Source organism: Zootoca vivipara, chromosome 12, assembly GCF_963506605.1.
Source record: "Zootoca vivipara chromosome 12, rZooViv1.1, whole genome shotgun sequence".
NCBI lineage: Eukaryota > Metazoa > Chordata > Lepidosauria > Squamata > Lacertidae > Zootoca > Zootoca vivipara.
Window position 1 is genome coordinate 29,011,736 of NC_083287.1, and position 12,497 is coordinate 29,024,232.

General features: G+C 41.6%; 1 protein-coding gene across 2 annotated transcripts in view; it reads left to right on the top strand.

The window, feature by feature from the left end:
- The window catches only part of THSD7A (thrombospondin type 1 domain containing 7A), a 277,260-nt gene extending 274,856 nt beyond the window's left edge, over nt 1-2,404 (top strand). For both annotated transcript variants that reach the window (XM_035129456.2, XM_060280749.1), the window contains 3 exons: nt 264-474; nt 1,198-1,285; nt 2,166-2,404. In XM_035129456.2, coding sequence (XP_034985347.2) covers nt 264-474; nt 1,198-1,285; nt 2,166-2,250 — 384 coding nt within the window. In that variant the 3' untranslated portion in view covers nt 2,251-2,404. The remainder of the gene's footprint in view (nt 1-263; nt 475-1,197; nt 1,286-2,165) is intronic.
- The last annotated feature ends 10,093 nt before the right edge of the window (nt 2,405-12,497 follow it).

Genomic DNA, 12,497 nt, shown 5'->3' on the forward strand with positions numbered 1-12,497 from the left:
AGAAACTTAGCTGCAATTAAAATCTCAAAAAGGAACCCCAATACTTCTTGGAGAAAAATAATAATGTTTGAGCTAGTTGGTCAATATTTGGAAGCTGGGTGGACATAGCTAAATCTCTCCCCACTGCATCTGGCAAATCTTCCCCCCACTACAGCTTTTCTGTGGTGGGGTGTGGCCCTTTTAAAATTGCTCCATGACACATTGTGTAGCGCTCAGCGATGCGTGGATTTGCAACTGTGTGTAAAACGCTTGTTCCTCTGCAGACCAGAACGTGTGCCTGTGAAGAAGGGTACACAGAAGTAATGTCTTCTGACGGCACACTTGAGCAGTGCACTCTCATCCCGGTGGTCGTCATCCCCACAGTGGACGACAGAAAGGGAGATGTAAAAACCAGTCGAGCTGTAAACCCCACGCAGCCATCTAATCCCCAATCAGGACGAGGAAGGACTTGGTTCCTGCAGCCTTTTGGACCAGGTGAAGTCTCACATGCATAGTTAGTGCTGCTAAGCGCTATCGTAGAACGCAGTGGGTTTTTCTGGCCTCTGCACAATTTTCATAGGAGGCAAACATGCAAAGTAATGCAGGAAGAGCCAACACCTTGTTAACAGCATGGATAAGAAGTGGCATACATTTGGTTATTATTTTTTAGTTCTTTGTGTACTCATACACTAGTACAGTACTGATAGTTCTTTAACTAAAAGTGTTAGATTTCAGAATGAAACTTAAATTGAATAAGCAGGCACAGGGTTGAAGTAGAAGTTGCCCCTCTGACTGTCAGCCCCTAAACACATTCACTGACCGAGAAGGTGTTGGGTAGCTTGATCAATACAATAGTGTTAATGGGAATCTGGGGTGAGGGGGGGGAAAAGTTCTATAATATCACCTCTCTGGGCTCTGGGCACATACTGTATTTGCTCTGAATCTTATCAGTCCTTGATTGCCACTTGAGTTCACAGAATGATCGTGGCAGGTTTTGCTCTTCACTCTCTGGCCCTTTTTGTATTGACACATTGCACACTGATGTTGCAAGGAAAGGTGCTATGTCAGATAAGCAATTTCATGCAGCATCCAAGATGCAATATGGAACAATATCACTAACCGTACCTGTGTGAAAGCCTTTTTATTAAAACAAGCTTTAAAACTTTTTTTTGTTGAGTACTAACTTGCAGACTGATGACTAACATTCATTCTTTTTAGATGGGAAGCTGAAGACCTGGGTTTATGGTGTAGCTGCTGGTGCATTGGTTTTGCTCATCTTTATTATTTCTATGGTATATCTAGCCTGGTGAGTTCTTCAGTCATTTATTACTTTTGGGACTAGGGTTCCCCAAGCTGATAACCTTCCAACATTGTGGACTGCAACCCCATTCATGCCTAACCTTTGACCAGGGTGACTGGAGCTCATGGGAACTGGAGCCCTAACAACATTTGGAAGGCATCAGGTTGAGGAAGGCTATTTTAGACTATAAAAGTAGTGAGCATGTGATCTATCCATGTATATTCCTACAGTTTTGCCCCAAATCAGTTTGTTGCATCCGCCTTAGTAATGTCTATTAAGTGATCATTGCAAAACTAGCTTTTATTGCTGTATTATTCCATTTGGCACAGCTTTTTTTCTTTTTTATCTGTTTGTTCTACATTTCATTGTTGTTGCTGGATTTTTTTTCAGCAAAAAGAAAAGGGGGAAAGGTTGATTTTAATAACAATGCCTATGGTTTTTGATTTTAATAGTAATGCCTATGGTTTTTGTTTTAAAACTCACTTAAGAAGATACGACAACACCATCTGTATTTGTACTGAACCCGATGTATTAATGGAGGTGGGTTATAAAGCTATTTAAGTTTATGTTGGGCCCAACATTACAGTGAAGCTACAATCTACAACTTTTTGTTGCTGGGTTTTCCTATCAAATCTTTGCTCAAATCCAGAAAAGACCATTCAAAATTACTGGATACAAATATGAGTTGGATGTTAGCTTTCATCAGAAGTTTGTCTTGAATCAGACAATTAGTAAATGCAACAGTCAAGTAATCTATTTTTCACTGTTAACAGTTAAATTAACTCACATGGGAATTACTTTTAACTTTGGCCCAGATAAGTAATGTTATTTTGACCACTTTGTTATCTGAATTTCTAAAGTTGGTTCCCCCCCTCCCATGTTGCAGCAAAAAGCCAAAGAAGCCTCAAAGAAGACAGAACAACCGTCTCAAACCTTTAACGCTGGCTTACGATGGAGATGCAGATATGTAAAATAATGACTTCCCATTGACTCTAGTCTCTTGAAACTGTAGTGTTCAAAAACAACACACATGTGTGTACGTTACTGAGCAGATGTTACACCACAAGACAAAAAAAAAAGACTTCACAATGGCCATGGATATTCCAAGAAACATGCTTTGTTCTAGACCATCAGTCAGTACAGCAAATTATGGTGGCAAATTTATCTTGTTAGCACAGCACCTGGGAATCTTAATGTGGCCTTCTTTGAAACTTATGAACTGCAAAACCGCTTGTGTCTCCAGCCCATTGTATATGACCTAATATTGACATCTGAGTGTCTTGATGCCAGAACTATCCACTGCATTAAGCTAATATAGTCAGTAAGCATGAGGAGATCATACCAAGATGTCTATAATGATTGATATACAATTTATATACTCCGTTGCACCATATGTATTAACTTGTCAAATGATATACTGGCTAAAGGGGCATTTTAGGGCTTAGCAACATGTTAACTTTAACTGAGAATAACAACCCAATGAGCAAGTTCTGGCATTTTGGCAGGGGAGGGTAGGTTTTCCTTAACCTCTCTTTCCCAGGTTGCAGGCTTGCAAAAGACTCTGTCCTATATTACCAGTTCCAGGTACTAAAAGCGCCATATAGACACACTTATCAAGGAGAGAAGCATTTTCAGGTTCAATGTTTTATAGAGGTTGTCTGGAAATTAATATCCGTGTGTAATAAGTTTTTACTTTCTCTTACTTTCAAACTGTTGCCTGCAACTTTTTTGCTACATGGAAGGCAATTTTTTGCACTATATTAGTGCAGCATGATATGCACTTATTACCTAGTATTGCCATAGAAACTGCCTCTTTTCAGAAAAGGATGAAGGAAAGGATGCGGCATCTTTGCAAATCGCATCGCACAGATGTTTATCAGTAAGTTCTTCAGTCCCGCTGAGAGTAGAGATCAGTTTCTGGACTGTGACTGGATCAAGCCAGCTAATGCAAGTACTGTTTATACCATTTCTTGTAACAGCAGCTGTTTTGTAGTCGATACCATGGCAGTAACATTAAGTGTCTACTTTCTGGTTCTGTCAACTTCTACAGATAATAGATTTTCAAGTTGATTTCTAATTACTTTGAAGGTTGTTTACAACTAGATTTTTATATTGCTAACTTTGTAAAAAAAAAGAAAGGAAGAAAAAAGTGGTTGCCCCTCTAATCTTGGGGGAATACTTTAACAATAATCCAATATTTTCAAGCTGAAAGATGCAAAATACCTGTTTATTTTTCTCCTGCTAATGGTTTGACTGCTGAAGAATCAATAAGCACTCTTTCCATTTGAAATAACCTGGTTTAGTCTTGACTGAATCCACCCCACCCCATCCTGACTCAAGAAATATTTTTTAAATTCTTAAACATTATTGTCCAACTTCCTAGTTGAAGTGTGGGGGCTCTATTTCACTCTCGGAGCTTCCTTGCCTATTGATTTCCATGGATAGAACTGTTCCTTTGAATGAGACACAGCCAACCTACACCACTCTGTGAATATTCAAAACTGCACAACTCCTCTATCATATTTCTGGCAATTACAGCTGCTTAATCGCTAGTAACCTTTTCCCTTCCAATGGGTTTTTTGGTGTATTAACTTACAATATGAAGCCCCTTTAGCCGCTAGAAATCCTCAACCTTTGCAAAATGTAAGATCAATATTTAAAGACATCATCTATGTCTGTCTAGTTCAAGTTATGAGCAGATTAATCAAGTTATGAGCAATACAATTAATCAACTTTATCAGGCATCCATTACATGTTAATGATTTTAGTTCTAATTTCTCAGGTTTGTATCAATAAGCTAAACCATTCATAATGCACCCCGCTATATTGCCTGTTGATAAAAGTCAATACTCTCAGCTGTTTCATGCCAAAATGGCTACCTAGACAGGAAAGATATGCATTTATTTTTAGCATTGGTTCACAATTAGATTTATGAACTTGATGGGAGTAAGAAAGCTTCCACTATGAATTCTCTGGTGTTGACACACACAACGTCAAAGTGTCTGATCTCATGCTGCTTTTCATTTGTTTGTTTTTCAAAATGAGGATTTATCATAACTTGTGAATCTGTTATTAGCAGTAAAGTGATAGGAACACAAGGGTTATTCTAAGCAGCCTTGAGAAAGGTTATTTGGAAAGATGATTAATAAGGTTCAAAATAAGTGGATATAAAACACAGCTAATTTACTGATATTAAACGCTGGGAAACTGAGTAGCAAATTTAATGAATGGTTAGCTGAACTTCTACTACATTATCCGTGCAACCCTATGCATGCTTACTTGGAAGTAAGTCCCATGGTGTTTGGTGGGACATGTTCCCAGGTAGAGATTGCTCCACAAGACATGTGCATCTTCAATTTACATTACAGGGTGTAAAAAAAAGGGGGGGAGATGCACAAAGGATGTTCTTTAATTGTAAAGAGAAAGAATTATTTTAAAAGATTATTGAGAGGAAGGCTGTAGGAAGGCTACAATTGCAGTCTGGATTGTGTTAAATCTAGAGATCAGAAAGGTAGCACTGAAACAGGAATATAAGAAGTATCTGTATAACAATAAGTTGCTTTTAAGATGTGTTTCTACAAATCCAGTGCCTAAAGCAGCCACATCGGTAAATTGTGAGTTTGTGAAAATAATGTTTTCAGTGACCAATTCTCTTTAATCCATTCCAAAAAATAGCTGACTAGACATTTTCTTTTTATTGTGGAGGTTTGTAATTTCCGTTTTAAAATGGTGGGTTTTAAAAGATTGTTACGTCTGCTTTGAGAACTAGAACAATAATTCTTCAATGTTTGCTGGTTCTGAACAAGCCTGATTATATTTGTTACGGTCTCTGGATCTTAAAATCCTCATCCTATCACAGAAATTTTAAGCATCTCCCCACCCCCAAATTCAGCACTACATACACAAAACTATTTCAGCAATTCTGTAATTATCACTGTAAAAAAAAATCACTGGAAGGAAACAGATCTGTCTTTTTACCTTTTGTAAATTGTGCTCACCCAAAGTTTAAAAAAATTATTTTGCTTAACTTAATTTACTTGAAAAGATTTTTTTTTTTTGTAGAGTATGGAGGCGACTGTCTGGGGAAAATTTGCTTTTTTGTTAATTTGCAAATGGTGTAATGCATTCTTATTTTTTAAATTATGTATATTTCTTTTTTTAATGCACAAAATGTTTATGTACTACTGCAAATTTGTGTATATTGTCACCAAACATTATTCAGTTAATGCAGATCACATGTGAAAATGTAAAAGTCCTTACATTTTCATATGGGAGATTTGTACATAACTGCGGTAATGCAGACAATAAATATTAACATAAAACTGGTGTGTCTTCGTCATAACTGAAGTGTTATCTGGTCACAGAGTAACAACAATGACCGCTCCACACATCAATGTGGGGGCGACTTTTGCATGGACGCGCGCAGCCCCCTGGTCCCAGAGGTGACTCGCTGGTAGTTCGGGGCTGGCATCGCCTTCCCAGGTAGGATGCCAGGGGTCTCTGCCTACCCAAGCCCAGTGTCGAATCCTGCCTGGGGAGGTGTTGCCAGGGGAGGGACTGTCCGGCTCACACAAGAGAATTTGAATCTTACCTCCAAGCACCAGTCAGTTCCAGAGCTTCTCCCACCCTCCACACCCTCACTCATGTTCTTTTGCAGGTTAACCTTTTCTCTACAGGTTCACAGGCGCTGCTACGTCAAGGCCGCTGTTGAAGGGTCGGAAAGGAATTTTCCTGCATTGGCAGGTTTTGCCTTTCCGGTAGGAATACGTAAGAACTTTGGCGGTGTCAGGCCTTGGGCGGAATTCTCTGGAGATTTTCCCAGAGGGAGGGGCGTGAGGCGGAGACCTCACCCCCTTTGCGGCAACAAGAGCGGGGTATTGGGGGAAGCGTTGACCATACCATATCGGTGTTATCGCTTCCCCCTTCCAGCGGCGGTGAACAGGGGGCGGGCTCTCTCTGCTTGAACATATATTCTCCAGAGCCAGCCCCAACCCCCATACATGTGGATAACCCCGAAGCCTCCCAGAACCCCGGCTGGGGACTGAGAAGGATAACGCCCAATGCCTGAACCAAGGTCTCCCTACATCTGAATCTTAATAAAGTTGTGGCCAATTTGAATCCCATAGCACGTTGTTATGCGTCTTTATTCCGCTCGGGGTCGCCAGGGGGTTTGGGGGACTCCGCCTGTCCATGCAAACATCACCTTTTCAGTACATACTGAAACGTGTGCTGCACACCATTGTGCCTGTTAAGACCAAGAAAATAAATCCGGTGAGACCTTTTGGATCATGGAAGCTGGAATAAGGATGCTCAGCTGAACGGGGCCCAGATGAGAATTTCAATGCAATATAGAGATGTCTGCTATATGCATGGAAGCTTACTTCTGTGGTGACCTCACCTTTGTGGGATCAGTGTGAATATGTGGCATAGAAGCAGGAGGGAAGGATATCACAAGCTTGTCATTAGCAGAAAACCTTTTTAAAAGAAGAAGAAAAGTCCTTTTCCTTCGCCTCCCAGAGAAAAGATGGTGATAGAATATGGAATCACTTTTATCATACCTTTTTTTTTTCTTGTTCTGGGCAAAAGGCTTCAAGTTCACCAACCTCTTGCTCCAAACTGCCTCCACAAATTTTTGCGTGCTCTGGAATAACAAAATTCACAAATGATTGGCATAGGTTAGCATGTATGGAGAGAATGTTAATACTCTTGACAGAAAGACACATGGCATATTGTGTGCTCCCCTCCCTCCTTTGGTATCCCTCCCTGCTGGACCACTTTTCTTCCATTCCTAAAGTGATAAGAACAGATGGCCCTTTCCCCCCTCAGCTGGATATTTGCTTCGCTTTTATTGATCGCTCTGACAGCTTTAATCCACTTTGGAGGGGGCAGCCTCAGCTTTAATTGGCTTTAATGTTATTAGAATGGTGTTCATATGACAGCTTTTAAAAAGCATCAAGCCCAAAAGGTCGTCGAGTGCAAATAGTGCACTTGAAATACATCCTTAGGGTGACTTCAGGTAACCAAGCCTCCCCATGCAAGCTATATTCTGCCATTTCTTGTGAATGCAAATACGTGGTGGGGTTTCCACACACCAAAAAGGGCACTGTGTGTAGTTGACACTGGCACCGCAACGCAACGGCGAAGCCACACAGTCTAGCTTTCCAGAGGCAAACCCACATGATGTGCCAGACAATGGTTACAGTACAGCTCAAAAATAAGATGCAGAGAGGCAAAGTCATATGGAAATATCCTTTAACTTCAGTCAGGAGGTCACTTAGCTCAGCAAAAACAGTCCCAAATTAAGCAGACCTGTGGGATTGCAGGGAGCACAAACATTTTGGACATTATGCCTGCTGAATACAAATGTTTGTTCCATCTACCAGAACAAACCTTTGACCACCGTTTAAAGCAGAGCATAGCGTGGATCAGATTATTATGCTGAGATATGATCCAAACCTGTGGTTCCGGTCAGGGGCAGCATATTCTGTAATGCAATCCGATACCCAATTAATAAGATCTCTCTCTTCCCCCAGAGTTGACTTTTAAACACTTCTCCGAAAGTGGTTTCCTACTGTCTCTGGAGGAATATTTCTGTTCCCATTCTGTCTCTCAAATATCCCTGAACATGCTGACATCAAAGGCATTTTAAAAAGTCCCTAATGATTGTGTGTTTCAAGGACCCATTTCCTTTCATTTCTTTCTTGTGTCTCCTAAAAGAAGGCAGAAGCGGAAGATGACATGATAAAGAACACCGTGTGAGCTTCAACTTAACACCACTCTAAGAGGGAGTTCTGAAAGTAAAGAACCAAACTTCTCCCAATCATAACGGGGGGGGGGGGGGCAAGAGGGTCCATCAGCTTTTGTTGCTTTTGATGCAATCCAATTAGTCAAACAGAGACCTACTGCTGAACAAAGTGAATCACAAGTCACTCCTAAACTTTGACTAGGAAAACCCTAAAGCAGGTATTTATAGCTAGGTTCAATGTGAATCAAAGCAGGGCTTAGATTCAAAAGTGTCCCATTAGGAAGAAAGGGCCTCAACTGTGATGGGGGGGGGGAAGGTGAGAGACGTGGACCGATAAAACAACCTAGAAGCCATCAAAGCAAACTAAATGAAAAGATTAATGAAGTCCAGGTGTAAATGAAAGCACGTATCCAGCAGGTTTTAATGAAGCTCGTGCAATACAGAGGATGGGTGGAGTGTTACTGTGAAAATTGTACTGAAAACAACTATTAAACAAAAACAACAACAACAAAAACCTAGGATTGTTTCAACGGTGCCAAGGAAAGGATTTGGAATAATTTTCAAATATACACTGAATATAATGATGCTGCGAACCGAATTCCCAAGCCCAGGTCACCCTTGGCGCAGCTCCCAAATTTACTGGAGAAAAGTTGTCCGAAGACACTTCTTTGTATTTACGTTCTGGGGTTGGAGAGATACAGGTAACTGGAATAAGACCTAAAGCATACCAGCTTTCTCATACCGTGAAGTCAAAGATAGGAACTGATCCCCAAGCTGAATGATATGACAGGGTGTTTGTACTTTTCAATTTTCAGCTATTAACACACCTTATTTTCACCTCCCCAATTTACAAAGGGGCATATACATTCCTCCTTTTGCTGCAAGGCCCTGCATGCAGTGCAACCTTCACACCTCTTACTGGCTGCTCCTACTGGCACACATAGTGCCAGGCTTCAGGGACTCTGCTTCCTCTCGCCCCACCCCACCCCTTGGCCATAGATAAGCAGAAGAAAGTGAAAGGAGTCTCTTACCAGTTAGAAATTTTAATGAACACAGCGAGAACAAAGAAACCATTCCTTGGAATGAAGGTGCTCCCAATTAAGGTTTCCACCCACTTCCCCCCTAGTCTCCCCAATCACTTCCGCATCTTGCAACCTGATCTCGCAACCACTGTGCTTTCTGTGCTGCCACCTTATCTGCTCTCCTTGACCTTGGGCTGAGCAGATGGACACTTTCCAGCGAAAGGGAGTCTGCTAACTCTCTTTCTCCCAGTTCTCCTCCTCCTAGCTATTCCCCACCCAGTACTTCCCAGCTTCTGCCTTCTGAACTATGTCCCTCTGCAAATCACTGTTCCAAATCAATACTACTTCCCTGCTCCAGGGAAGGTTCAGGATCCTGATCAGGGGGAGGGGGAGGCTCCCACCATTCCTCCTCAGTGCAGCCCTCCTCAGCACGGTCCCTGGCACACAGATACTTTCTGATCCGAAACACTACTTTCTCTACAACCAATCACTCTGCTTGCTATACTGCTTTCGTTGAATTTATTTATTTATAAATGTGTTAGGTACACAAGCTGCTACGAACATCCATTAGTGCACCAGAGTCACAAGTGCCACTGGCTTGTTCTTCCTATGAGCATGCACTCAAATCCCAAACACAAAGCAATATTGTTCCTAGTACTATTGTTTCTCAATTGTGGAGAGAGAGAGAGAGAGAGAGAGAGAGAGAGAGAGAGAGAGAGAGAGAGAGAGAGAGAGAGAGAGAGAGAGAGAGAGAGAGAGAGAAATAGTTTTCAGATGAGAAGCTGGAGCCTATTAAGTATTGCCATAGGCTGTAATCCAATCCTCCTAGCAGGTAACCCATTAGATATTTGGGACAGTGCTGGTTAGAGGCTTGGTGGTTAAGAAAGAGGAAAGGTGAATTATATCCAGCTCTTTCCCTTCCTAAGCAGCTAATTGCTGCTATTGCATATCTAACACAACTCATACCTTCTGATGTTTTACAGGTACAAATAAATGTGGTGTGTGTGTGTGTGTGTGTGTATGTGTATGGATAGATAAACAGATACCCTATTCCAGGGGTGGGCAACCTAAGGCCCGGGGGCCGGATGCAGCCCGATCGTCTTCTCAATCCGGCCCGCAGACGGTCCGGGAATCAGCGTGTTTTTACATGAGCAGAATGTGCTTTTATTTAAAATGAATCTCTGGGTTATTTGTGGGGCATAGGAATTCGTTCATCCCCCCCCCCCAAAAAAATAGTCCGGCCCACCACATAGTCTGAGGGATGGTGGACCGCCCATGGCTAAAAAAGGTTGCTGACAAGGGACGCTATCTGAGACTTTCCTCAATTCTATATTCTGTCAGCTGTCCACTACTTTAATTTACTCTCCCCACCAGTTGTCCTGCAAAAATTTCTGAAGCATGAAGTATGGATTTAGTAATGTTTCATACAATGGCTAATCTCACAACAAATAATCTGCACTTCCTACAAAATAGCTGCAAGCTGAAGCACACACTGCAGTCTTAATGAAGGGTTGACTTTAGATTATGGACGGTCCTTGTGACCTGCATAGGGCCACCTCAGGGCCACTGTCTCCACTGCTCACTTCTTCCCGCCCTCTGCTTTAGGCTGGTGTTGCAGAGATAAGACAAGTGAAGGCCTTGGAAGGTGCCTGATACCATCTTTGGCCCCTGCCCTTGCATTTATTATCAGAATAAATAATAGAGGCTGAAAGAAAAACAAGTGTGCGAGGAATCCAAAAAGGGCACCTACAAAATCTTCCCAAGAGGCAAAACTAGTGATTTATCAGTTACACGTGCCAAACACACAGAGGTATCTCTTAAAATACGAGTTGGAACTGCTCGCCTTTGTATTGGATCCTGTGGATATAGGGCATATCTTGACTGTCACTATTTTGTGAAAGGGATTCAAGTGCATACCTGAACTTAAGGTTTGCGCATGTAAAGTGGATTAAGGTAACTCAATCACCCTAGCAGAACAAAACCAATGGGGGGGGGGACCACATCACAGGCTTCTTCCAGGTTGGAAAGTGTCTAGGTAAATCACTAAAAAGTGTGGGATACACTGGGTTAAAGCTGACCAAAAGTCCAGAGGTAGCATTATTATCAATTTATGATGAGTCCGCAGGCTATGAAGGACTTGCTCACAAATTTATTGATAGCTGTACACATTATTATAGCTAGGAAGTGGAAGGGGCAAGCAGAATATAAAATGGAAGAATGGTATAAAGAGGTGTGGAATATAGCTATTAATGACAAATTAACATGTGCCATTAAGGTAAGACGAGGAATATGCTGGAGAAATGATTTTGAGGAGATATGGAGGGTGTTTGTAGAATGTGTACTGTTAAAACAGAAAGGGGTCAAACCATCGCAAGAGGTGTTGAAATTTTGGGAGGTTGGATAGTTATAATGGAATGGTCTCAGTGGTGGGTGCACATTTTTATTCTTATTTATTTATTATTACTTTGTCAAAATAATTTTTCAAAAGAAAAGTGGGATAAACTAATGGTTAATGGGAAGACATGTGAAACACCTCACAAGCAAATCAGGATGAACGCAGGATGGCTTCTCATTGTCCTATAACTGCCCTGTAAACAAATCAGTACAAATGCCGAGTAAAGACCCAATGCGATCTAATCTCCATGTAGCTTTGTGCAAGCAAATCAGATGAATGCTCAACAAACAGGTTGTCTGGAGGTGTCCACAGTGTGCAATGCATTGGGTGGACTGAGCTAGGAAACTCTATGTGTAGCTAAGGAACAGAGAGTTCAGAGTGAGTGGGGCTGGCCCCGATTCTGTTCTCTTAGAATTGTAGGTATTAGCATTTCACTATTAAGGGTCAAGCATGGCTGCTTTCAAACTATGAGCTAAAAACTAGAAGGAGAAAGTACATACCTGTGGGAGCATCCTGGAAAACCACAGGCCCCTTTCTTTGCAAAAGGACAAATTGTCAATTATCCTGCAAAGAACGAGAAACAAGCAGCATTTGACTATAAGATCAAGAACGTGTCATGGGAATTCTCTTCCAATTGTCTGCTACAGACCCTATTTGGTCTCTATAGGACTATTACAGGGAAGCAACTCTGATGGGAACAGCACAAGTAAATTACCGACTGATTGAAGAAGAAGTGGCAGATAACTGAAGTGCCTCCTGCCTCCACTGAAAGTATAGAAGATGTGCTCAGAATGCACTTTAGAAAGCAATTCACAATGTCTATCAGCCTTTCCCAACCTGGTGCCCTCCAGATGTTTTGAACTGCAACTCACATCAGACTCAACCTGCATAGTCAGGCTGGCTGCGGCTAGTGGGAGTTGTGGTCTAAAATGTCTAGAGGACATGAGGAAGGCTGGTGTATATGCAACTGGGAACAGAGCATATTTGGGGTAACAGCTGGCTCACTCACTTCCAACAGAATTAAATGGGTCTTTGGCATTAATTAAGTTCTGGGTT